This window comes from Castor canadensis, chromosome 5, assembly GCF_047511655.1.
Source record: "Castor canadensis chromosome 5, mCasCan1.hap1v2, whole genome shotgun sequence".
Lineage (NCBI taxonomy): Eukaryota > Metazoa > Chordata > Mammalia > Rodentia > Castoridae > Castor > Castor canadensis.
In genome coordinates, this window is record NC_133390.1 from 1,657,937 (window position 1) to 1,684,295 (window position 26,359).

A 26,359-nucleotide genomic window follows, 5' to 3' on the forward strand; every position below is an offset into this window, starting at 1 on the left:
GAGGGCCGCACCAGGGGACCGCGTGGAGTGTGTGTGCACTGCTGGGGTCAGGAGTCTGTGTGTCAACACACCCACACATGTAAACTAGTGTGGCAGGTGAGAAACCCCGGCACAGCTGCCCAGGCTGTGGGACCCATCTCATTTCCTCTTTTGCTAAGGCATGCTTCAGAGGTGTCCATGTGGGCTGCAGGGCACAGCTCCACACCCATCTGCCAGTTCCGGTGGGAGAGCTCCTGGTCCCTGTGTTTGTCCCCGATCTCCCTGACACCTCACTCTGTCTGGGGACAAGCCAGGGAAGCTTCCTCAGTGGTGGGGACAGGCCACAGCTGATGTCCTGAAGAACAGGACAGGGCGTCCACACAGGGTCTGCACTGTGGGCTCTGTGGCGGGATAGCTTGTGCTTTCCTGAACAGCTGGGCTCCATCTAGGGCCTGTGGCAGAAACTCAGGATCCATGAACGTGGGTGGGGATTGGTGTGTCCTCATGTCTTAAAATCACCCCAGGGACTGCTATGGAGACAGCAGCACACAGTGCATAGCACCATTGACTGCCATCCAGCAACTTCTCCTCCCTGTCACAGATGCTCGGGCTGTGCTGTCCGCATGAGACCCCCACCTCCTGTTAGTAAGCCCGTGTTTCACTGCATCATTTGTTTTTAGAAGTATTTTGGCGACTGTTTTCACACAGTTGTTTTCCTTTGGATCTGGCGTCATGTTCTCTGTTTTGAAGACAGAAAGTTGGTCAGAGGGTCATCGGCCCCAGGTCACTGGTCGAGGGGGGCTGCTGACTGTGGCCAGAGGGAGGTGCTAAAATCACAGAGGAGGAGAGTTCCTGGTGACAGGTGAGCAGAGTCCCAGGAGTTTTCTGGCTCCTAGCAGGAGGGGGAACTGACTTCTCTCATGTCCTCTTTGACTAGGTCTCCCTAGGAGAGTGGTATAGGAGGCTGGACAGGGCCACCCACTTCATGCCCCACAGCTCCAGAACGAGGGCCCTGGTTTGTGTGGAGGAGCAGAGTTTGTATTTGTGGGGTCTCTGGACACCCTTTTTTTTTTTTTTTTAAGAGCAGTAGAGGGAAAGGCTGGCCCAGCCTGGAGTGTTGGGAGAAGTTCTGGCAGGTCAGACCACCTGAGGCTCAGGTATCTTTTAAAACTGTTCTGAGAGTCTTAGGGAGGCTTTGTCTGGGTTTCTTAGCCTCTTGGATTTACAGCTTGGTGATCCATGGGCAGCGTAGGGTCAGGAGCTAGGAGGGCACTGTGTGTGTGTGGGTGTAGACACGGGAACGGCAGGCTAAGAAGTGGTCTGGCCAGGAGCAGAGGCTGGGCACAGGACATTTGGAGCTCTGGAAATGTGGGAGCCCAATCCAGACTGGTCCAAGGGCAAAGGGTGGGCCTCATACCAGAATGTGGGATCCTGAGGCCTCAACCTTTGGTCTCTTTCTCCCTGACCTTTGCCAGCCCAGGCTGGGTCTGGACTATGGAAAGTGTGCTGTTGATGGCTGTCACAGGCACAGACAGGAAGCTTGGGCTATTTGAATAAACACTGGGATGGAGCGGGAGGCATGGTGGAAGGACCTGTCTGGAGGCCATTTGACAGCAGAGATGCGATGCTACTGTGCTCCAGAAAACCCTGCCAGCCCCCCTGTTTCGTGGAGGCCCTCAGACTGACCGGGGACAGCGAGACGTGGAGTGGCAGAGTCCTCTTGCTGAAGACCACTCCAGCGGTAGCCACTGGTCAGATGTGGCTCCAGAGATGTCACCATGTGGAAGTCAAGGCCAGCCACCCAGGGGCTGGGGGATGCATTAGCCCAGGAGCTCAGGACATGGAATCTGCGAGTCCTTGGAACTCAGAAATGCCCTGAAGGCCTAGCTTGTCCTGGATGTTGCTGGAGCCAGGGCCGTGTTAGCTGGAGAAAAGACCGATGCTCATTAGAGGCAAGGAGAAAGGACACTCAGAGGCCAGAAGTCACGTTTATTAATTGCAGGGAAGGACACTTCCCACTGACGGGAGGGACAGGGAGGACAGTAGGGTTGTGAGGAACCGTGGCCACACTTCAGGAGCAACCTGTGCACCCGCATGACAGGGAGAGCATGTTTGTTCTTCTGGGCCTGACATGGCAATTGAGTGTGACATCGTTGACCCGTCATGCTGAGCCAGGCACCTGACCTTATGCTGAGGTTAATCCTAAAGGTAACTGTGAAGTAAGTGAAACCTGAACCTGCTGGCCCTGGGGACCGTGCCTATCAGCAGGTGGACCCAAAGCAGGCTGGGCGGGAGCAGATGGGACGGCAGAGCAGGGACACGCAGGAGGCTGCTGGGCCACAGCAGCTGGGCTGGCAGGAGGAGGCACAGCAGGAGGAATCAGGTACACAGCAGGCGGGCTTGCACACAGGGCGGCAGAGCAGGGACACACTGGAGGCTGCTGGGCCACAGCAGCTGGGCTGGCAGGAGGAGGCACAGCAGGAGGAATCAGGTACACAGCAGGCAGGCTTGCACACGGGGCGGCAGAGCAGGGACACACTGGAGGCTGCTGGGCCACAGCAGCTGGGCTGGCAGGAGGAGGCACAGCAGGAGGAATCAGGTACACAGCAGGCGGGCTTGCACACAGGGCGGCAGAGCAGGGACACGCTGGAGGAGGGCTTGCAGCAGATGGGCACACAGAAGTACTGCTGGCAGGGGGAGGAGGAGCAGCAAGAGGGCTCACAGCTAGACTGCTGGCAGCATGAGGGTATGCAGCAGCTGGTGCAGACTGACTGACTGCAGGGGTTGGACACACAGCTCACTGGGGAGCAGACAAAAGTCAGGCAGGAGACTGGGACACAGCAGCTGGGGGCACAGCAGCTGGACTGACAGCAGGACTCATCACAGCTGGGCTGGCAGCAGCTGGGGGCACAGCAGGGCTCGCAGCAGCTCTCTGGACAGTCGTCCACCTGCCAGGAGGCGTCAGTGTAAGCGTCAGAACAGACGGACATGGTGGACATGTTCATGGTGGGGATTGGGCTGGAGGAGGGTGTGTGAGTGAGTGTGTGAGTGTGAGTGTGTGTGTGTGTGTGTGTGGTGGGGCGCCAGCTTTTATACCCCTCTGCATTGCGTGCTGGCGTCAGAAGCTCCTGGAAGCGCCTCTTTCCTTATTGGTGTTTGGGTCGGTCCTGCGTCTTCCCTGAGATGCCACACAGCTCATAAACATCCGGGCTGTGTGCTGGACCAGCCTGGCCTCCCTGGCCAGAGCTGCTGATGGTGGAGGGGAGGGGCAGGTACAGGACAGCAGAGGTAGCTGGGTGGCCCTTGACTTGTCTTAGGGCCTGGTGATGGGGTAGTTGGAGTCTGCTTTTGGAGTGGTGTGCTGTGTGGGTGCCACCTCTGGGCATGTCACCTTAGCTTTACATTTGCCACCAAGTGCCCGAAGATAAAGGGAAGGTGGTGACTCCAGAGCCTGTTCCACTAGTGACTATGGCTGGCTATCGCTGCCTCTACCTCTGCTGAGGCCAGGATGGAAGTGTGTGGCCTGGTGGTCTAGCAGCTAGCTGCCCAGCTGCCGTTCCTTCTACCAACTATTACTCTTGCTCTGGCAGTGAGGTTGTGTTTGTGGCAGGGACAGGGTTAGGCCGTGTCCTGCTGAGGGGTTACCCATCTCATTTGGGGTGAGTCCCTTCTAACAGGGCCTGCTCTCAGTGCTTCCACTCTGGCTTTGCGGTGGCTGCACAGTGGCCAGTGGAGGCTCAGGCAGCTGTGTGTGGCCGCCCTTGAATTTGCTGAGGAGGCTGTTGGAGCCCCTTCTTCACTTTCTTGTGTCCACACTCCTCATGACCACTGTGTGTTGCCTGGGGCTGGAGCCCAGGAACTCTGTCCAGGGGCTGCTGAGACACCTGGTGGGACACATGGGTTCCTGCCAGACAATCTCGAAATGTTCTATTGGAAGTGAAAGTCATGGCGCCCACTCTCTGGGCAGGGGTGGGGGTGCCTCTTCCTGGAGGACAGGGCGGTCAGTGGACGTGCGATGCTCCAGTGGTGAGAACGCATTCACTCCCCTTGTGGGATGCATGTCAGGGCAAACGTGCTTTCAGGGAGGCACGGGTTTTAAAGGCAAAACAGGGAGGGCTGTGGGAGTTGTTTTAAACCTCCCCAGCTACGAGGAGCAGTAACAAGGGCAGCGCCTGTCTGAGGTTGGGGGGCAGGCGCTGGGCAGACGGCCTCTGAGAGGAGTTTTCTGCGTCAGGTGGCAGTGGTCTGTGCGTGAGGCTGAGGTCCTGGCAGTGTCTTGTTCTCAGAGACATATTTCGTGTGTGTGTGAGGGTCTCTCCTTTGTGACGGTTGTCATTTGGAGCCTGTCTCCACAGGCTGGTGTGCTGAAGGCTTGTCCCCAGCTGGTGTTGCTATCGAGAGGGTGCTGATTTCCTCAATGGGTGAATCAGTGATGAGCTCAGAGCTGGGTGGGCTGTAGGAGGTGGCCTGGTTGGAGGAAGTGTTTGCTTTTGGAGGAGGCAGAACTCTGAGGGCTGCATCCTGGCCACTTGCTGGTTCCCCCTCTGCTTCCTGGCTGCCATGAGGTATGCCGCTTTGCCCTGTCACCTGTTTCCTGCCAGATGCTCTACCTCACCCACAGCAATGGATCCAAGCCAATCACAGACTGAACTCTCTGAATCCCCAAGCCAAACAAACCCTTCCTCCCTGAAGTTGTTTTCTCAGGTATTTTGTCACAGGAACGAAAAGTCTGACGCAATGACCTGGGCTTTATTTATATTTGTTTGTTGTTGTTTTTGCTTAGGGTTTGGCACAATGACTCCATCGTATTCTGACAATTGTCATGGTCCCCACATGTGCCCAGGCTGCCTGGACCTGAGTGGGGGAGCAGAGATGGCAATGCTGCTAGTCATAGTCACCTGGGCAGTCAGGACCACCCTGCACAGTCACGGCCACCTGGGCAGTCAGGGCAGCTCCCACCATCAGGGGAAGGGGTACAGCTGTGGTGAGAGGGACAGGAAAGCCACTGAGAGGCCAGGGCTGCAAGGGGGAGGCCCGGCTGAGGAGCCAGACTCCTCAGGGAAGGCTGTGGACGCTCTTCTGTCCAAAGCTGGACCGAGCTGATCCCTTGGGATCTGGGGCTTGCTTTATTAATACTGTTTTTGGTGTCATCTCCATGATGTTTTAAGTCTGACTACTTGGGAATTGTAAGCACCCCGTTTATCACACAGTGCCCACCAGTACAGCGGCCCCCTGCAATGGGCTGGGGTGAAAAAGTGGGGTCCCCACTCCCCTACTGCTCTGCAGGTCTCAGCAGTTCCCTTTGCTGAGGGCAAGGTCTGGGGAAGGCCGGTGTCCACAAGGGCTCTGGGGCCTCCCTGCCTCCTCTCCCATCTGGCCAGGCATCCCGAGGCTGGTGTTGGCATTGCTTAGCCTCTGCCTCTGATCATGTCACCTCTTCCTTTTCCTGTGAGACTTCCTTCTGCTTCCCTCAAGGACACACCTGTGCAGACATGTGGCGCCCAGGCCGATCCAGGTGACTACACACCTCAGTCTTAACCAGCACTCCATTCAGCCTGTGGCATCCTTTATTCCTGTCATGTTGCTTTCTCAGGTTCCAGGGGTCAGTCAGTGAGAAGATTTCGGGGAGAGGGCAATCTGGCTGCCATGTCCTTTGTCCCCAAACCCCAGCACATGCCTGCTCTGTGGTTCCTGTCTCTCCTACCCCTCTCTGCAGCCTCGGCCTCGCCGTCCCTGGGAAGGCCCTTCCCACCATTTCACAGGGCCATTTTGGCAAGTGCGTTGTTTGCATTGGCCATGTGACAGCATTATTCCGGGAGGGAAGCTGAAATCCCACTGAAGCCCCAGAAGAGTCCAGGATGAGTTTAGCTGGAGACTTCCACAGCTGCCCAGGCCCAGTGGGTCTGACCCAAGAACGGTGTGCTGCCTGGGCAGGGCTTCTGTCCCCCTGGGACTCCCTTAGCCCGAAAGTCAGGTGCAGAGCCCTGATCTCATGGTCTCAAGGGCGTTCTGATAATGCAGAAGGTCTCACGCCCGCCCCATGCACCATGATTCTGCATGGTTGGTGCTTTGGGGTCTCCAGGACTGGGTGCAGGCCAGGATGCAGCAAGAACAGCCAGTGCTGTCCCCTGCCAGGCACGGCTGAGGCCCAGTAGCCCCCTTGCCCTCTCTGTTGGTGGCTCTTCTGCCCTCCCTGTGGTTGAGGGACCCTGGGTGGGAAGTGGCATTTGTCCTGAAGCTGTCACATCCTCTAGAGTGTTTCTTCAAGGTTGGCGTCTTCTACTGGACAAAAAACATGCTTTTTTTTCTTCAAAAATAAATCTGTAGAAGGATCTCTGCTTGTCACTTGGAGCCCTTAGAGCCCAAGATGTGCCTGACCTGTGAGTTGAGCTTCTGCTGCATGGTGGCCCTGGGAGCACCGAGGCCCAGGTGACTATCTTACCTACCTTCTGCAATTGACCAGAGCCCCCTGGACTGGGAAACAAGGGTGGTGAGGGTCAGGACAGGCCTCTGGCAGGGGGAGGCACAGCTCCATGCCTGATGGCAGTGTATGGGAACAGGTGAGGAGGGAAGAGGATCCTCCTCCCTGCCCAACCCTCCGGGGAGGGAAGGAAGGCAGGGTGCCAGGCTTGGCTCCTGAGACCACATCTGGAGGCGATGGGTGAGGGGTGAAGCCAGCAGAGGAGACCAGAGACAGGAGAACCAAGGTGCCACAGCACAGTGAGGTGTGGATGAATGTCAGTCCATGTAGTACTCCAAGAGCAGTCAGCAAGAAGGAACAGGGGAGACACCTTGGAACCAGGGCAGAGAAGCCTCACAGGCCCCACACGGCAGGGACAGGCCGACAGACAGGGACAAGAGTGGGAATGACCTTAGCACGAGGCAAGCTGGTCAAGGGGGGGGAGGACAGCAAGGGGTAGAGAAAGGATGGTGTGTCGGAGGACAGAGTGGGGTTACCCAGGGCCACCAAGAGCTATGGGGCGGGAGTAGGTAAGACAGCCACTGAGCCTAGAGGATATGGTAGGGAGGGTTGCAGGTCCATGTTACTTATTTTCCATGTTAGAACAAACTCGGGATATTTGTGGCCTGAGCAGAGGCCTCTAGACAGATGGTAGAGGGCAGGGAAGAAGTGGCCCTACTGGTGTGAGGAGGCAGGTACTGCCTTGCGAGGCCCCAGTCAGATGCTCATCCCGGGCTCCAATTCCTCAAAGCATGGGTTAGAGCTGAGCTGTAGGTGGGAATAAAACTGGGCATGCACCCACCAGGGATGTGGGTGCCAGGAACTGCCAGGGTGGTGCCAGGCCTCATGCACTGCTGCCACCCACAACCCTTCAGTGTAGTGTATGCTGGGCAGGGCCTGAGGGGGGCTGCAGGAGGGCCGGAGCTGCACCAGCCACCAGCCTCCTGTCAGGGCTGGTAGCCACTCAACTAGAAATCACCAGAGGAAGAACGCTGCACAGCTGGGGTCATGCAGAAGTGAATTTATTAGGGTTCCAAGGAAGCTTCTAGCCACAGGGTGGACAGTAGCCAAGGTGCTAAGCCCATGAGGCCTGGATTCTGGAGAGGGGTTTCCAGGCTGATGACTGGGACCCCAAGATGGGTGTGGGCAGAGGATGAGGCAGGGTTGTCTGAGGTTAGACCGGAGCCCCTCAGGTACTAAGAAGAGGAGAGGCTGGGGAGTGGTTGATGCTGAGGCAGCTCAGAGGCCCACAGTGGGAGAAGTAAGGGAGGGACCTGGGCCTGCTGGGCCTGGGGACCATGCTCAACAGCAGCTGGACCCACCGCAGGCTGGGCGGGAGCAGGCAGGACGGCAGAGCAGGGACACACTGGAGGCTGGGCCACAGCAGCTGGGCTGGCAGGAGGAGGCACAGCAGGAGGAATCAGGTACGCAGCAGGCGGGCTTGCACACGGGGCGGCAGAGCAGGGACACGCTGGAGGAGGGCTTGCAGCAGACGGGCACACAGAAGTACTGCTGGCAGGGGGAGGAGGAGCAGCAAGAGGGCTCACAGCTAGACTGCTGGCAGCATGAGGAGGAATCCCCAGAGCAGACGGGCACACAGCACACAGGCTTGCAGCAGACGGGCACACAGCAGGACTGCTGGGAGGGGGATGAGGTGCAGCAAGCTGGCTGGCAGCTAGACTGCTGGCAGCATGAAGGTGTGCAGTAGCTGGTGCAGACTGACTGACTGCAGGAGCTGGACACTGGTGTGCAGACAAAGGTAAGGCGGGGGGCCGGGGCGCAGCAGCTGGGGACACAGCAGGGCTCGCAGCAGCTCTCTGGGCAGTCGTCCACCTGCCAGGAGGCATCAGTGCAAGCGTCAGAGCAGATGGACCTGGTGGACATGGCCATGGCGGGTGGTGGGGCAGGAGTGAGCTGGAGAAGGGTGAGTGTGTGGGTGAGTGTGTGAGTGTGCGAGGGTGAGAGGTGCTTATATATCTCGCAAGGTGTGGGTGTCGTCCCTGCCAGAGTTCCTTATTGGTGTTGTGCAGTTCCCTGACGAGCCTCAGGGTCCCATGACATGCTCATAAACTCCTGGGGGCTGGAGCCGAGATGGCCGAGGGGCTGAGCAGGGCGGGGGCCGGGGGACACCTGGCAGCAGCCAAACATGTGTAGCTTCGGTAGCTCCCAAATGTCCCCCTCTGGTCACCCGTGGAGGCTCTGATTTCTCACTCCTCGGTTGATTCATAAGCATATTTTATCTTTATTTTATGCCCTTTTGTGTGGGATGAAAATTTTCTCCTGAGTCCACAGCCCAGTAATGTTTTGGGAGCCGTATTTGTTTGACTTTATCAGCAAATGCTTAGGTAATAATACGCCTTGCTTTGCGCAGGGAGCTATTCTGAGCAAGTTTATAAATATTTACTCATTAACCCTCACAACCTTTTGAGGCAGGTGGCGTTATTATTCCCAGATGGTGGAGCCATGCCACAATTCTGAACTTGCAAAAAACCCACACTAGCAAGCCAAGGCACTTGAACGAGAGCAAAGAGACCTAGCAAGTCAGACTGAACAGCTCAGCTTCCAACAGAGGAGCGAGATGGGCCAGGAAAATGCATGACTTAGAAATGGTGGTATGAGTGATGGGTCATGCCTGTAATCCCAGCTACATGGGAATCAGAGATAGCAGTACTGCCATTTGAGGCCAGCCCAGACCAAAAAAAAAAAAAAAAATCAAGTTGGTGAGATCCTGTCTCAAAAACAAGCCGTGGGTGTGGTGGCTCACATTTGTTATTACAGCTACACGGGAGGTGTAGGTAGGTGGATTGGGGTCTGAGGCCTGCCTTCTGCAAAAATGCAAGATCCTATATGAAAAATAACAAAAGCTAAAAGGGCTAAGGGGTGTGGCTCAAATGGTAGAGCACTTGTCTAGCAAGCATGAGGTCCTGAGTTCAAACCCCAGTACCACCACTACCAAAATAAGTAAAAACAAACAAATAAATAAACAAATGAAGGAATGGTGGTATGGAGTGGTTCTCTGACCATGCTCAGGCATCCATGACTGCAGCTCCACACATAAAACTCCCTGGGGGTTAGAGCTGGGGCCCTTGGGGCTGAGCAGGGCAGCACATATGGTGGACGCCTGGAGGGCAGGCGTGCTCTGAAGAAGGAGCTGCTTCTATCCAAAGAGAAGATCCGGGCTGATGTACATCCAGCAGCGCACGGGTGTTACGGAAAGGAGGCTCGTGGCTCAGAGGGGATGGCCTAGGAGGTTGGAGGAGTTGCTTTTGGGAAGCGAAGATTTTACAATTCCTTAAATTCTCTTGGCTGAGACCCTGGAGCCCATGGATGCTGGGAGAGGACTGGGCTCAAGGTAGAGGTGTTGATGGAGCCTGAGCGTCCACACACAGTGGGCGTGTGAGAGCCATGGCACGCTGGTGAAGCGGCTGGCTGAGATGAAGAGCCAGATGTGCGGTGGTCTGCAGTGTCTGTGCTGTAAATATTCTGCCACAGTGAAGTGCAAACCTTTAATTCCAGTGCTTGAGATGTCTGTGGTGTTCACAGCCCACGGCTGCTGATTTCGAGCTACTCATGGCTTCACTACTGCCGGCACAAGGTCTGAGCATTTCACTTGGCTCTCATAAGCCAAGCCATGGTGCATCACCAGGGGCCACGGACGTGGAGGGAAGGGGACTCGGGGAGCTGGGGACCTGACTATCCTGAGGGAGTCTGAGCCAAGGTGGTGCTGGCCAGTGAGTGGTCCTTGGACGTGGGCCTGGCGGTGGCATGCTGTCCTCCCATGTCCCTGCTCTGTGCTTTTGTGCTGCCACTATCTGCCACCATTCAGTGCGAAGTTGGAGAGGAAGCATTTGGGAGACTGAGGCCAGGGACCCTATTGTGGTTGGGGAGGAGGGGCTGTGGTGGACATGCAGGCCCCAGAGAAGGACACTGTGTCCAGTCCCATGGGAGCAGATATGTGGTGGATGGGTCCAGGAGAGTGAGTCCTGGGGGACTTGGAGCTGACAGGTAGCTCCCCACAGTTGGGAGTGGTCTCTCCCCTTGTATCTGTGTGATAGTGACCTCCAAAAACCAGAGGATTGGGACAATCGGGATAAAACCTTCAAGTGTGACATCCAAGACATGAGGGAGGGGAAGATGGTGACCAGGGGTGGGAAAGGAGGCGGCAGGTGGGAGATACATCCTATGGAGCTCCAACCAGAAGTGGCAGGGGACAGGGACAGGAAAGAGGAGAGACAGTGGTATGACCAGAGGAGCAGGGGGTGGCAGGGCCAAGGGCCAAGGATGAAAGGTGAGTGTGGTGGGGTCACAAGTCACAGTCAACCTTGAGTCCCTTGAGTTTGATGATGGAACATCTCTAGGGACCGTTGAGGGTGCTCCCAGGTAGCCAGGCAGGACCTCCAGGAGTGTGAGTGGGATGGGGGTGGAGTGACCAGTTCACTGGTGCTGCTTTAACAAAACACAAGAGCCTGGCTAATTTATAAAGAACAGTTCTTTATTCCCACAGTTCTGGAGGCTAGACTAGAAATCCAAGGTCAAGGCAGGTTCCCTATCTGGTGAGGGCTGCTCTTTGCTTCCAAGATGGTGCCTGTTGCTGCTGTTACCTGGCAGCAATTGGAAGGGCACAAAGGGTCTAGCTAGTTCCCCAGCTCGGTTGTAAGGCAGTAACGAAAGGCCCCCTGCTCCCATCTCTTAATACCACCACAGTGGGGATTGAGTCTTCACGTGGACTGCAGAGAGACACGTTCAAACTGTGGCCTCAAATACTGTCTGATACTGGACTGAGAATGAGGAGGTCTGGGCCCCTGTGGGTCCATTGCCCTGTGCTGAGGAGTCAGATGCAGGCTCCAGCTCTCTCTGAAGGACCCTTGGAAGGCTCTCAGGGGTCATAGAGAAGCAATCTGTGTACTTGTAGAGGCAGTAGAGATGGTTGTCTTCATTACTGCTGTCCTGAGTAATGGCTTCTGTGTAGGACAGAGCTCTGCTCCTGTGTACTCAGAGCCTGGAGGTTCCAATGGGGGAGGAAGAGGAATTCAATGAAGAGTAGGGTGTGGGTGGACCCAGGAGGCAGTAAGTCATAAGGGCTGAGGAGGTTGGGCTGCTGGACCAGGCCATTGAGGTTTCCAACTGGAGCTCAGATCATGGAAATCAGGCCTCTTGCACTCCCACAGAGAAGGGTGGGGGCCTAGTCTCCTGGTGATGACACCCCCCAGAGAAGGCCCCAGGTCTTGGAGGAGGGTGCTCCTGAATGGTACCCTGGAAAAGGAGCATCCCAGAGACAGATGGAAGCTGGGTAGTTGCAGACTTCCTGAAAGCATGATGCTAAGATAACTAGCTCATCCTCTGCCCTTGGCTGCTGCCCTCCCCAGTGCGTCTCTCGGCTTCTGGTTCTTTCCCACAGCCCCGCTGGCTGCTGGAATGCCCTGATGCTCAGAGACACTCGTGGTCCTGAGTGGGCAAGGACTCCAGGGTCAAGTACCTTTCCATGGACAAGACCTGTGGGCCACAGTGGCCGTGCCTCCCACGTGGAAAGACGAGGTGGGATCCTGCGGACTCTTACTGAGCAGAGGCGACAGCGAAGGACCAGAAAGTGCATCCTTCCGTCCAAGCATTCCTTGGCGAGGTGTAATTGATAATTCGCAGCCCGCTGATGCACAGGAAGTCTGCAAGACAGGATGTCTCTACTTCCTTTTCCGGTGATGTCCCCAGCATAATTTGTTGAAAACACTATTCTTTCTCCCATTGAATGGCTGGTCTTGGCACCCTTGTAAAAAATCAACTGACCATAAACGTGTGCATTTATTTCTGGACTACATCCACTTTTTGATTACTGTAGCTTTTTAGTAAGTTTTGAAATTGGGAATTGTGAACCGTCCAAACTCATTCTTCTTTTTCAGGATTGTTTGGCTATTCTGGGCCTTGTCAGTCCATAGGAATTTGAGGATCAGCTCTGTCTTTCTGAGAACAAGACTGTTGGAATTTTGATAAGGATTGCCTTGAATCTGTAGATTGCCTTGGGTAGTATTGTCATCGTAACAACTTTCTCTTTTAATCTATGAGCACGGGAGTGAGGGCGAGGGCGAGGGCAAGGATGAGGGTGTGGTTGGCCCTTGGTTCTCTGAGCTCCTCTCTTACCATGTGTGGCAGTCTCTCTCTGTTAGAGAAACTCTACTGAGTGGAGGAGCTGATGGGAGCTCTGTGATTGGAATGGAGGTTTGTCTGTCTGCTTTACTTTGGAATAAGAGTGAAGGAGTTCCAGGTGCCAGGATGAGAGGACTGTGTGCCCAAGGTGTCCCCAGGTCCCTTGGAGCGTGGATTCCCCTCTGGGTGAGAGTTAACTCTTCCTGGGGATTAATGCTGGTGACATCCTGGGGTGAGTAGGGCGCTACACTGCCTTGTGTGGGCTTGGCCAGGTGATACCACCTATAGACCTGCAATTGCAATAACCTCTCAGTTACTCCCCCTGCCCCGCCATGGCCACCCCACCCTTTCCACTGGGCCGCTGAAGGGAGCAGAGCTGCTGTGGGCTCTGGGCCCAGGTGGGCTCCACCTCTCCTGCCTGGGCCTAGGTCACCATGCTCCCCCATTCTCCAGCCCACATGTGGAAGGTCCCTGTCCTGGGTGGGCTGACTTCAGCTCCCCTTTAGGAAAGTCTGGGGTGGGGATGGTGGCTTCTGCACCACTTTGGGCTGAAAGCATTGTTCTCTTGGGCACTGGGCCACAGCTGGGCTGCTGTTTGGATGTGGAGGACTAGAGTCCACCTTTATTCTGCGAGGACACTGGGCACCCTGACTCTTGGCATGTCCCTGATTCCTTTGACGGCAGCCCAGCTCTCTCTGAATGTTAGGTTGTCACAGAAGGTGGGGGTTTTTGATGTGACCTCCCATCCATCTGTGGCTTCATTTATTTAAATAAAAAAGGTTATCATTTAATGTATTTATTAACGGAACACCACCCTCTGTCAATGCATCTGGCTTTTTTTGACACATTTCAAACTAAGTTGCAAACCAAGGCACAGCTTCTCAAACTTCAACAAGCACACCATCGGCTAGAACGCAACCTTTATGTTCTGCGTGTGAAATGAAGCAACTCCCAAGTGTGTCATCTGGGGAACTGAGACAAATGCACACACCTGTGTAACCACTAACAAGAGCTCGTCCATCCCCCAGCTCTACAAGACCAGAACATGAACCTCTTCCCAGAATCCCCAGATCCAAGACATGCCTGTCCTCCCAGAAACTCCCAGTAGTTGTCCATAACAAAGTACTTGAGCTTGGGTAGAGTATAAAGAAAAGAGGTTTATTTAGCTCATGGTTTCAGAAACTGAAAGTCCACCACTGGGTAACCCCATCTGTTTGGTATCTGCTGAGGCTTTATGGTGGATGGCATCAAAAGGCAGCTGTGTGCATGAGTGATCACATGGGGGACAGGAAGCCAGACAATGGCTGGTTCTTGAGAACTACTTAATCCCTTCTGAGGGCATATTTAAATTTTGGTTACTGTTCTTTTTGGATCTAGAATTTCCTTCTGGTCGAGAATTTCCATTGTCTGTGCAGTCATAAAGGCAATGTTTTCCTTTAACTCTTTGAACACGTCTATAATAGTCAGTTGTGGTCATTGCCAATCTCAATAGTTGGACCATGTCAAGTTTTTTCTATTGGTTTTGCTTTTTTTTTAAAAAAGTGAATTACATTCAAATATCCTTTTATGTCCGTTGTTTTGATAATATACTGGGAATTTGATGATATGGTTTAGAGAATCTGGTTCTATTGTCTTTTTATGACATTGACTTTTGTTCAAGCAGACAGTCACTGGCTGACTGTTTTGGTCTTGTGCAGGCTTGGCTTCACACTTTGTTGGGATGCATGTGTGGAAAATTCAGTGTGGTTCATAAGCTCCACAAGCTGGCATGACCCCACATCAACCGTGTTCCCTACAATCTCATCATGACTCAGTTTAGTTCTTAGGGGAAGTCTTCTTCTAGGCTCTGGTGCTCACTCCATAGGCACAGGTGTGTGGGGTCTTAGGTGGATACTGAGGAGTTCAACTCAATCCTGTAGCAGCTTCCCCATGGTGGGCTTGACCTGATTCTGTACCCCTTCCCTCCTCCAGATTCAAGGACACGTGTATGCATAGGTGCACCTGCTACAGCCACAGCTTCCTCTTCCTGGACCATGCTGCCATGTTCAAGGTGCCTCCTCAGGCCACCCTTGGAGCCCCCCAGCATTGGAGGGCCATGCATATGCTCACACTCTGCTGGCTGCACCACATTGAAAGCTGGCCCAGGTGGACTGCTGGGCAAATGTGGGGTCCCTTGTATGTTTCTTTGACTCAAGAGCCACAGTCTTCACTGCTTGCTGGCCACTGTCTGAAGATGGAAGTCACCAAAATCTTCTTCAGCTGTGTAGCTATGGGTGGGATAGTCTGGAATCACCATTCCATAAGGGTTTCCCAGGGTCAGTAGATTGTCCACATTCACTTTTGTGGTCTCTGCAGTAGAGGTTGTGACTTGAGCAGGTCTTCAGGAGACCCCTTATCTTGGTTTTAGTGTGGAACCAATGATCAGAGGCTGACATCATGCTGGGGGAGCTGAAGTCACTTGAGTATACCCATTGAGGCAGTGGAGGACTTAGCTACAGTGTGACTTGTAGATCAGTATGACACTCTCCTCTCCATGGCAGGTTGTTTGGGAATCCACAGCCTTCTGGTATGGGATCAGGATCTTTGTGCTGAGATTGCTCTGGCCCAGTAGCTCACAGCAAGGCCCTCTGTGAGCAGCCAGGGCCTCCTCAACTTGTGCTACTCACCTATGAGTGGTCTCCTGCACTTGTGCCAGGAGGAGAGAGCAGCATTGAGGGGGAAGCAAGAGTCTCGAGATCTGCTTGTGGATGTCCCTCCTTAGGAAGAACACATGGGATCGGGGAGTAAAGGTGTCCCTCCAAATTGGGCTGGGTCACGCCTGTCTGGATCAATGTATGCTTCATGTTCTGGGTGTCAGCCACCACCCTGAGCTGTGTCAGGCTGTGAGGAGCCCAGCTTTAGAGAAAGGGTACAATTCCAGCCCTGCATCTTTAATGCAGCGCCTCTTCCAGGATTCTTTTTCATACACACCATCTGGTGTGCCATGTTCTCAGAGTTTCCTTGCTGTTAAGATTGGAGTTGAAGGTGATGTGAGGAGATGTGGGACCCTTTGTGGCTTTGAAAGTTTGCAAACATGCACTTTGTGCCTTACATGCAAAATGGTGTGAGGGCAGAGGGTGACAAGGGAGCACCATGTCCCTCTTTTCTTTGACTAGGGGGCTATGCAAGGACAGGCAAGAGCTACCTTGGAGTTGTCCTCATAGCTGGTGCTGGTTTCCTCTTCTGACCTCTTCTGTTGGCCCCTCTGGGGTTTCCTGTTGAGGTCCCTCAGCTCAGGAACCCTTTCTTACCTGGAGGCTCTCAACAGCTCTGCCTGCAAATACTCTTAACAATGAATTTGGGGATAATAATCTATAGGTGGATCTTTTAGAGACCCATCCAAGCCCTAGCTCATCCTGCATTTTCTGTAGTGTAGGTCCACTAGTGAGAAATTCTCTGTCCTTGCTTACCTGAGCATTTTTCGTGTCATTCTCAGCTTGGTGGAGTTTTCTTTTTCACAAAAAAATCCTGGGTTTCAGCTTTTATTTCAGTGGTTTGAAGATGTTGTCCCATTGTCCCCCGAGTCTCTTCTCCCCCTGTAGAGAGTCTGCTGTCATCTTTGTTCCTTTACTCAAAGGTCTCTTCCTCCCACTGCTTTCAGCATGTCCTTATTTTTGGTTTTCACCACCTTAATTACTGGGTGGTGTATCTCCTAGATATTCACACTGGATGGTTAAGGAGGGCTGCTTTCAGCAGGTACCTAGGGTCAGCATGCAGAACACTCATTTCTTGTAAATCCAATCCTACATCTTTCAACAGAGCATTTCTTCAGGTTTCTTTCTAGACATGTTATATCCCAAAAGCTTCCTTTCTGTCAAGATTGGCACTGAAGGTGAAATAAGAAGATGTGGACCTTTTATGAAGTGGTTTTGGAAGCTTTCCAAATGTGCACTCTGTGATTTGTAAGCAAAATTCAGGGAGGGCAGATGGTGGTGATGAAGATATAGACACACATCCTTTCTCTGGCTCAGGGGAAAGACAAAGGGATGGCCTCTGACAAGTGGCTGTGTCCCCTCACCTTGCCTTATCCAAAGAGGTAGCCAATAACCCAGTGCCCAGCTCCGAGCTTCTCTCCTCTAGGTCCTAAGTGACCTGACCTGATGTGGACAGCTCTAGTCCTAAGTGACGATGGTTCTGGTCTTGCTGGTCCTTTTGTGGCTGGATGTTGGACAAGCCCAAGGACAGCCAGGTCCTCAGAGCCTGCCAACCTGCCCAGGCTTCCCACTTGCCTCTGTGAACCTCCTTTAGATTCCCAGGTTACCTGACTATGTGCTTGGTCTAGTCTTCCTCCTTGGAGCTGTCTCCATCCAGGAGGGGCAGAGCTGTGTCTCACCCCAGTTCCTAACTAAGAGGTTTCTTCTGGATGGGATCCAGGGCCCCCCATGAGAAGGATCCAAACCACCATCCTTCCTGCCATAGGGACAAGGAGTCTCTGTGCCCTTTCACATGTCTGTCCACTCTCTGACTCCAGCTCTGAGCTATAGATCTGCATGATGAGTGCACTTGGTGGACTCACTGCATTCACCCTCTGTGTTCTGCAGAGCCTTCCTGACCACCTGAGAAGTGCAAACTCTGTGATTATTTGAGGACCATCCATATATTGGAAGAAAAGATGGCTCCCACATTTGGAGTTTCACAAAAGTAAGTCAGGGAGTGAGATGGAGCAAGGCAGAGTCCACATGGAGCCAGGACAGGGCTGGCAGGTTGCCAGGTGTGGCAGGGGATTGAGGAACGGCTAATTAGTCAAGAAACTGAGGGACAAACCCAAACAGGAACAGAAACAACAGAAAAGTCAGCCTGGGGACAGGACAGAGGAAGGAAAACAAGGAAGGCACAGCTGTGGTGTGTGTTGTTTGGACACCTGGTCTGGGTATAAAAGCTTCATGGAGCAGGAGTCCCAGACATCACCATCCTCCTGCCAACACCCGCCACCTCTCCACCATGTGCCACACCAGCTGCTCCTCGGGCTGCCAGCCAGCCTACTGTGTGTCCATCCCCAGCCAGGCCTCCTGCTGTGTGTCCAGCCCAAGCCAGCCATCTTGCTTTGTGCCCACGAGCTGCAAGCCTGCTGTGTTCATTCCTGTGAGATTCCAAGTGGCCTGTGGCATGCCTGTGAGCTGCAGGCCTGCTGTGTGCCTCGTCTCCTCCTGCCAGTCCTCTGGGAGCTGCCAGCCCTCCTGTCCTACCCTGGTCTACAGACCTGTCACCTGTAGCAGCTCCCCCTGCTGCTGAGCACAGTCTCCAAAGTCAGCTGCCCCCATGCAGATGGGTCACAGCTGTACCCCTCCCAGCTCCTGTCCTCTGTGGGCCAAGGTTCAGCACAGGAGGCAAGTGGAAAGCCTGTTTCACCAACCCTGGAACCATGTTGAGACTGGCAAGATGATCCATACCTCCCCTCCTCCCACCCATCCTGAATAAATCTGCTCTCCCAGCACTGCTCTGCCTTCTGTCCTTGTTTCTGTCCTCATGTTTTCTGGCTCTCTTCTGGTGATTAGAAAGAACTGAAGGTGAGCCCTTGTTGACTCCTAAGAGCATAAGAGGCACAAATTGTTTATAAAACAAAGAGAAGTTATTGGAGCTGATCAATGATACAACTTGAGAGGCACAAATTTCAGGCAGACTGAACATGCGCTCTGGGGTCTTATGGATTTCAAACAATGTTTAATGGCAGATTCCTCATGTGGGGAGTTGCATAGCATATGCTGCTTGTGAAGAACTTGTATTCTTGCAGGCAGGGTAGCAAGCTGCCATGTTGGAAAGAGATTGGATAACATCAAGAATAGCTGTAGAAGAGCAGGAGTGGAGGCTCACACCTGTATTTCCAGTTATGTCAGGAGGCATTGGTAGATGGATCACAGTTTGAGGCTAGCCCTGGGCCAATGGTTCAAGACCCTATCTGACGAATAACCTAAAGCAAAAGGGCTGGAGTCCTGGCTCAGCAGGTAGAGCGCTTGCCCAGCAAGCACAAGCCCCTGTGTTCAAAGCTCAGTAACGCAAAAAAATCAAAAAAAGAATATGCCCAAGTAAGTTCTCAGAAGGGAGGGTGGAACACCCAAGAACAAAGAAATTCCTCAGCAAGGAAGGGACAGGGAACACAATGACCCTGGTGGCTATCTACCCTCATCACACAAACCAAAAGATGTAGCAAGTGTTGGCCAGGTAGGGGGTGGAGGGGTGGGGGGGCAGGGAAGGACACTTGGAAGTGAGAAGTTCATTTGGAAGTTGAAGTGACGGTAGCCTGGTCTGTCGTGTTGCCTTGGCCTAGCATCTTGGGTCATTCAATCTCCCTTTATCTGTTTAAATTTGACTTTTACATATTTCCCCCTTTTGATCAAAATCTTTCTGTTGGAAAGTTTTTTTTAGTGGCTATCAAGCAGAGATTAGATTTTAAGGCTCAGCTGCAGGCACTAGAGAGGTGTAGAGAGAAGACCCCAGGTGTGTCACCTAAGAGGTTCAGTAGAGCTTGGGGTTTGGTGGGTCATTTCCAATCACTGGGCCACAATGACTTTGGTAATTTCTTTCTTATAATAGACTTGAAATATTGCAACATCCAAAGGACAATCCTTGGGAACAAAAGAAAGGTAGAAAATGTGACCATAAGCACTTAGAATAATAATTTTTAGTCCCAACGGAAAAGCACTCTGCATCCAGAGGCAGCCAGGTAACTGCCAGGTCAGGGCTCCATCCTCACAGTCGCCATTCAGCTTCCTGGGCTGTCCTATTCACTGGGGTTGACTTCACTAAGGTTAAATACAGGTGTTAGTGACATGTGCCCCTCCTGGTGGTGGCAGCAGTTATCGAGATCAATCTTGTCAAGGGCTACACAGCATGGGGACCCAATGTCATTTCTTGGGCTGCAGAAGTCTTTGCTGGCCCTCAGCCATCTGTCCAGTTGTGGCAGGGAGGTTTGGGATCATGTCTGTGTGGACACACACACTTCTACACCTGGAGTAAGAATATAAGCTTTGTCCTATGCTGTCATCATGTCCCTTTAACTTCTTGTATGGGCACTTGGGGAAACTGGTGATGGTCCATCCTGTGGAAGGCTAAAAGGGTAACATAATGTCCTCACAGAGAGTGTCCTTCCATTTGTTAGTGATCGAAACAACAGTGGGCCCTTGTTGGGAGGGCTGGTCTGTCTATGTCACAAAAGCAGGCTCTTGCAGAGCACAGACATGCTGCCATGAGAGTTTTCCTCTGATTCCTCATGGACTGGAATTGGAAATAACACTGTGAAACCCAGGATGGGTGTGGACACCAGTTTCCCAAACCCCAGCTAAATTTAATTTGGGGAAGCCTTTGGCATAGTTTAATCTTGCTGGTTTCAGTTGATAAAATGAACAGGTGGTAGAGATCTTTTAGGAAAAACACTGCTCACAAAAAAAGCTCATGAGAAAAGTCTCACATCCATAGAGCAAAGTTTAATGGCAGGCCCAAACTGCCAGGCTGGCTGGGGAAAAGATGGTGCAGCAGCTTCTCTCGGTGGGTGTGGCCTTAAGTAGCATTTGGGAAAAAGCAAGGGCTAGGGACAGGCAAAGGGAGGTGACAGGAGATAAGGGACAGTGGGGCTTTGTTCTGCAAGGGATGAGACCAGTTGTGGTTCAGGGTGCAGAATGGTGGCAAGGGGCGGTTCTTATCATTCCCCCATTTTTTTGTTAATAATGATGAGGGTAGGGGCTGAGGATCAGGAATTGGGGTGAAGCATCAGTCTCTTTAGCTGCTTCCTGCTGGCAGGGGCATTGTATGGGGCGAGATCCTCAGGCTCCTGCATCCTGGTGGGGGCCCTCATAGCAGTCCTCTGGATGGTTTTGGAGAGGTTGATACCCCTGGAGGTACAACTGGTTAAACTTTTGATTAGCAATAGCAGACATGTAGTATGACACAAGGGAGGAAGCTCAAGAATAGGAGAGCAAGAAACATAGGCATTAGGATGGGCATTGGCCAGGAGAACCACTGTGAAATGTTGTTCCCTAGACAATTTCAAGAGTCCTCCAATTTCCTTCTCTGTTTTTTTTTTAATTGTTCCTTGAGAGGTGCTGCCATTGGGGATCCCATTGAGCTTGACAGCAGTGGGTGTCATGAGAATGACCAGATGAGGGCTGGTCCACAGAAGTTTCAATGGAGAGAGTAGAAGATCCTTTAAGAGAACAAGATCTCCTGGTTTAACAGAAATTGTTATAGGGTGGGGCAGGATCTGGTCTGCATGCTTTCTGAGAAGTTCCCTGAGAAGGTTAAGGTAAAGCAGGTAGTCAGCCAGAGGAGCAGAGTCTGTTGGAGGCAAGTTTTCTAAGAGAAATGGGTGGCCATACATTATTTAAGACCCAAATAGGAATATTAGGAGTAGTATAAAAAGTGTCTGCTAAGGGACTGTATACCTAGGATCTAAATTCTGTAAAATCCTGTAACTCCCCAAAAAGCTGTAAACTGTCTTATGGCATAGGAGGAGGGAAACGGAAGATTGGCTTGATGCACTCATGACTCAGGGAGTGAGTCTGTCCCTTTAAGGCCACGCTTAGGTAGGTGACCTGTGGGAGGCAGGGGCTGTCAGGATTTCGGTTAAATGTAACATCTTTGGATAAAAGAGAGTTTTAGCTCATTTTGTATATAACTTTGTAAATGTTTGTACCATATTGAGATAAAGTATAGACACAACACTGTTACAAGGTGGTCGTTTAAGACACATAAGCAAATATGTAAATGAACTCTGATTTAGTAGTATTTAAAGCTTGACAAGATCAGCAGAAAACACAAATAATTTTTTTGATAAAATCTTTTTTTGTAATGGTTTTTTGTCCCCAAATGATAACTTTTGTCATTGGACTGCGGACCCAGAGAGAAAGGTAAAATAAAGAAATGGGCTCTGTTGTCTAGGAGGAAAATGACCTTTGCTTTTTTTACCATTATGGCTACCCTGAGGCTCCTCAACATGGATGCCAAGAAGTGGAGCATGGACAGGGGGCTGGGACCCATCAATCCATAGGAGGTGGTACCTGGCCTTCCATCTGGAGACAGGTCTAAGGGGCACTTAGACCTCCAGTGGTTACCCTTGCAGAGGGCAGGGTCCCGGTTGGAGGCGGGGCTGTCTCCCTTGCTGTCCCCCCTTAAGCATTCTCTGTAGAAGTGCCCCTCCTGTCCACCATAGTAGCAAACTTGAGATGTAGGCCCCAGTTGGGTGGGGGCAGCAGTGAGATCATGATGTCTCTTTTCTTTCTCTCTGTTAGTAAGGTCCTGGTTATAGTATACAGACATGGCTAGTTGTATTAGTTGATCCAATGACTTTTCTCCTTCAGTCATAGACTGAGTTTTCTACAAATATCAGGGGCTGACTGTTAGAAATTTATCTTTGAGGAGAACCTCTCTCACCTGTGACTCTGGGTCCACCATGGTATACTTTCTGATAGCCTCCTTAAGATGTAGAAAGGTAAGGGGATTTTCTTTAGGATGTTGCTGTAAAGTAAAGTTGTTATTTAACATTGACACCTGACACTCTGGAGAGCAGGTCTCTGAACTATTCTGGGCCTCAGTTTCCTCACTTGAAGAATGAGGGATCTGGTCTAGGTTAAACTACTTTCTTCCACTATGAGATGGCTGAAGTGGCATTAACACCATTTATCCTCTTCATCATTTTTTTTTGATTTAGTAATGTTGGGGAATTGAACCCAGGGCTTTGAACATGCTTGGCAGACACTCTTTCATTGAGCTACATCTTTATCCCCAAATATATATATATATACATACATATATATATATATATGTTCCTTTGGCTGTACTGGGCTTGAACTCAGAACTTTATGCCTGCAACATGCACTCTACTGCTTGAGCCATATCGTCAGCCCCTTTGGTGTGGATCTGTCAAGAGAACTGCCTGTGCCCCTGTAGGTAGGTGCATTTATTCCCTCATTTCCAGGTGCCACTAGTATTGGGGTGCATTGTAAATGGTAATCATTTCCAACCTGAGCAGACTGGGTCAGAACCCATTGCATTTCTAATGAGAAAAGAGTCTGGTCTAGTAGAAGCAGAATATCTTTTCATGTCAATTGAAAGGTTTGGATCACAGAGATAAAGACTTAAATGTATTTGTCTGGGCATCAGTATAGCTGTCCAGATGTTTTTTAATTCCCCTTAGATCTGATAGCTGGAAGGGGACATAGACTCGCCCTCTTCCTACCATTACCTGTTGAAGGGGGAAGCACCCATTAGGAGGTTCTGGATATTGGGTGGCTTAGAAGGTAGGGCAGAGGGTGGAGCAGTAGGCGTGGGCCCTGTCATTGATGAGGGGCTTTTCTGGTCCTCCTTTCCATGTTTATCCTGTGGCTTACAGACAATGGCTAGCATTTGAGTATCTAAATAGTAATTGTGGAGCCAATCTGAGATGAAAGAAAATTTGTATGGGGACCTCAGTTTACCTTTTTCCCTTTTATAGAAAAGGTCTAATTGGAGTATGGTATTGTAATTTAAGGAGCCCTGTGAAGGCCACTTCTCTTGGTCACCCAAGGCATACTGAGGCTGACCTCAGTACAAAGCTTCTAACATCCACCAGCCAGAAGACTGGAAGGTGCAGGTCCCGTCTAGAAAGAACAAAACGTTAGGATCCTGACTTTTAGCTAACAGCAGGCGGCCTCTTTAATAAAGGCTACTTTTTAACAAAGGAATAAATCATGTGTAAAGTTAGAGGAGGGCGTTCAGAGGGCATTTTGGGCCAATAACAGTACCATATGGGACAACGAGTGTTAATATTTGGAGGGAAAAATTAATGTTGAGGCCAAATGTATAGAAAATTTTAAATGAGAAGTTTAGAGACCACAGTAATGTGTTATTTTTGGGACTATGACCTTGAGTTAACAATTGGCTTACAAGGGCTGGGTCTGGTGCCAGGTGTGAGGTGGGGCTGGGAGCAGGGCTTGTGCAGGGCGCCACTCCCTCCACACACACCTGGGACAAATGACCCTGACTGCCTCAGCCTGATCCTGTGGCCGATCGCCCTTCTCCCCTTTCTGTGTCCTCTGGGAACGTTTATTCTAGGGGAAGTGGCGGCCATTGCCACGTGTGGCTGGTGGCCTAGGATGCGTTGGGTCCTCTCTATGGATTTTTTTAGTTATGGCAGGTTTTTTGTTGTGTTTAGGAGCCGGCATCCTGTGCACAAGCGCGCCTGTTTGTTCTCCTCCTCCCCTTGTGGGGGCGAAGTTAGGGCGTGAGCATGGCAGCCATAGTTTTTTTGTAAGTGCTTTTTGTAAAGCAGTTAATTTAAAGTTATTTTTGACTGAGAAGCCTGGCAAACTAGTTGGAATAACTTAAGTCATAAGGTACCATGTTACAAGTTTTTCATGGGAGGCAGGGTCCCAGTAAGCCCAGGGAGGGGAAGGCAGACAGAGACAAAGGACCATGGTGAGACCATGGAGGAGGCAGAAAAGGTGTGCTGACATCTTAGGTAAGGGAGGGGAAGGCAGAGCCCGGAGGCATGACACACGCCTGAGGGATCAGCCCTCACCTGTGCCTCTAGGTCCTGCCCATTGACTGGTACTGGAACACTTTCAGCAATGTGAAACCTCCACTCTCCAGTCACTGTCTCAGGAAAAAGGGACATTAGACAGGGGGGAAAAGAGAAGCAGTCATCAGATAATCAAACAGGACTCCCACAATGTAGCATGAGGCGTACCTGAATAAACCCTGGGCTTGGTCTCAGCCCACAGGGAGGGAGCATGAGCTCCCCAGAGCCAGAATCACCATGAGGCCAGAGGTGGCAAGGAGTGGCTGGTTTAACAACATGACAGGAAAGTCCCTCAGGAAGATAGGAAGAGACAGGCATGGTAAGCAGTGTAAGAAGTCTGTTTACATGGGGAAAGAGGAGGTTCAGGAGAGGAATTGATTGATTTAGAAACTGGTTTACAGGCTAATAGAATCCGCACAGGGGAACAGAAAGTACAGAGGGAGGGTTTGGTGCAGAGATAGGGAAAGGATTGGACGTAGGAAAGTTCCTTCCATTTACCAGTGCGTTCGTAGAAGTTATAGAGATCCCTGAGAGCGTCAGGGTCAAGCATGCCATTAAGCAGCCATTTTGAGTCATTGTCCAATTGGTATTGTGGCCAAGCCTGATTGGAAAGAAAAATGTGTTTTTGGGCTTTGAGATCAGGTGAGAGCCATAAGGGCTTGAGGTTGGGCAGTAGGCAGCCCAGAGGAGTGTCTGAGGGAATTTTGGAAGGTCCAGTCCCCATGGTGAGACCCAGTCCAAGGAAGAATATGGTGGGCATCCCCAAGATATTGCTTTCTTGGACAAAACAGAGGAGGACCTCAAGGGAACATCTTCACTAAGAGGATCGTCCACGCCCCAGGAACCAAGTTCCTGGGCGGAGTGAGCCAGGACCTAGTACTAGGATTTTGACCAACTGAGAGAGAGAGAGAACCATGACTGATGCGCGAGGGAACTCACCAAGGGAGGACTGAGGAAATCAACTGGTGGTGGGCGAATAATGGGAGCGCACTGGCTTTGAGGAGGTTCCCTGTGAGTGAGAGTGGCGATGGTGGCAAGAGTGGCGATGGCGGCACTAGTCTGGGGTCAGGGGCCCTGGCAAAGCAGCTCAGATCCCAGTAAGTTTATCCAGGCTTAAGGAAGGCAGCTTCCACCTGTGTGGCTTTGGCAGGCTGGTATAATCCCCTGGACAGGCACCCCTGTATAGGGGATGTCTGCGTTGTGGCCAAAGTAGGTTTGGGAGCGCAGTGTATATCGGGAGGGCCTGAATTTACCAATTGGGAGAGCAAGATTGATGCTGGAAGCTCACCTGGATCCGAGTCACAGCACCAAAATGTTAGCAAAAATGCCGCTCACAAAGAAAGCTCATGAGAAAAATCTCACGCCCATAGAGCAAAGTTTAATGGCAGGTCCAAACTGCCAGGCTGGCTGGGGAAAAAATGGTGCAGCAGCTTCTCTTGGTGACTCTGGCCTTAAGTAGCATTTGGGAGAAAGCAAGGGCTAGGAGTGGGCAAAGGGAGGTAGCGGGAAATAAGGGACAGTGGGCTTTGTTCTGCAAGGGATGAGACCAGCTATGACTCAGGCTGCAGAATGGTGACAAGGGGCAGTTCTTATTAAGATCCAATCTATTTATCCTCCAAGGAAATAAGTGGGGACAAGGTAGAGTAACATTTGTTGGGTCAGGAACTTGTACTTGGCAAAACCAGAAGGGAAAGCTCCTTGTGACCCGTTAGAAGAAGAGTTCACATATACAAGAGTGGGTCAGAGTCCTCTCTTAGCAATACTTTAAGACAATTTAATTAAAGCATTATCCTTCCAGTCCAGAGCTGGAGCTAAAAGGAAAAGGGACAACTTAGGACCATAAATTTAGACAGAACCACACTACCGTGACTGGTAGCGTGGGGTGTGGTAGAAAATGCACCAGGATGTTGCTGTTGAGGGCTAGAACGCCAAGGATCAGAAGACAGTAGTGTGTCTCAAGTCAACACATCCTATAGCCTGCGTGAGGTCAAACAGACAAGCATTCCTCACACTACACCAACTGTTCAAGCCATCATTTGAGTTACCCAGGCCTGGTCTAGTATTTTGGGTTTCATCTGCTCAGGTCCAAGTGCAGTGAGTGATGAACTGGGATGAGAGTCCACCTCAGTTGAAGTTCTCCCAGGGTTGGAGGTCCTCCAGGTTGGAGGCCTTTTTAAGATGAGAAATGAGAATCCATGAGTAATCTCTGAAATTTAGCAGCACAAAGATTAGTTGGCCAGGATTAGCTGGGTTTA

General features: G+C 51.7%; 2 protein-coding genes across 2 annotated transcripts in view; one reads left to right on the forward strand and one right to left on the reverse strand.

The window, feature by feature from the left end:
* The window catches only part of Tspear (thrombospondin type laminin G domain and EAR repeats), a 188,969-nt gene that overhangs the window by 4,657 nt on the left and 157,953 nt on the right, over positions 1-26,359 (forward strand). The gene's annotated exons all lie outside the window — the stretch shown is intronic.
* On the reverse strand, positions 1,936-3,051 carry LOC109694974 (uncharacterized). The gene has a single exon (XM_020177236.2). It carries the CDS (start codon positions 2,982-2,984, stop codon positions 2,241-2,243), a length of 744 nt encoding a protein of 247 aa, XP_020032825.2. The 5' UTR covers positions 2,985-3,051; the 3' UTR covers positions 1,936-2,240.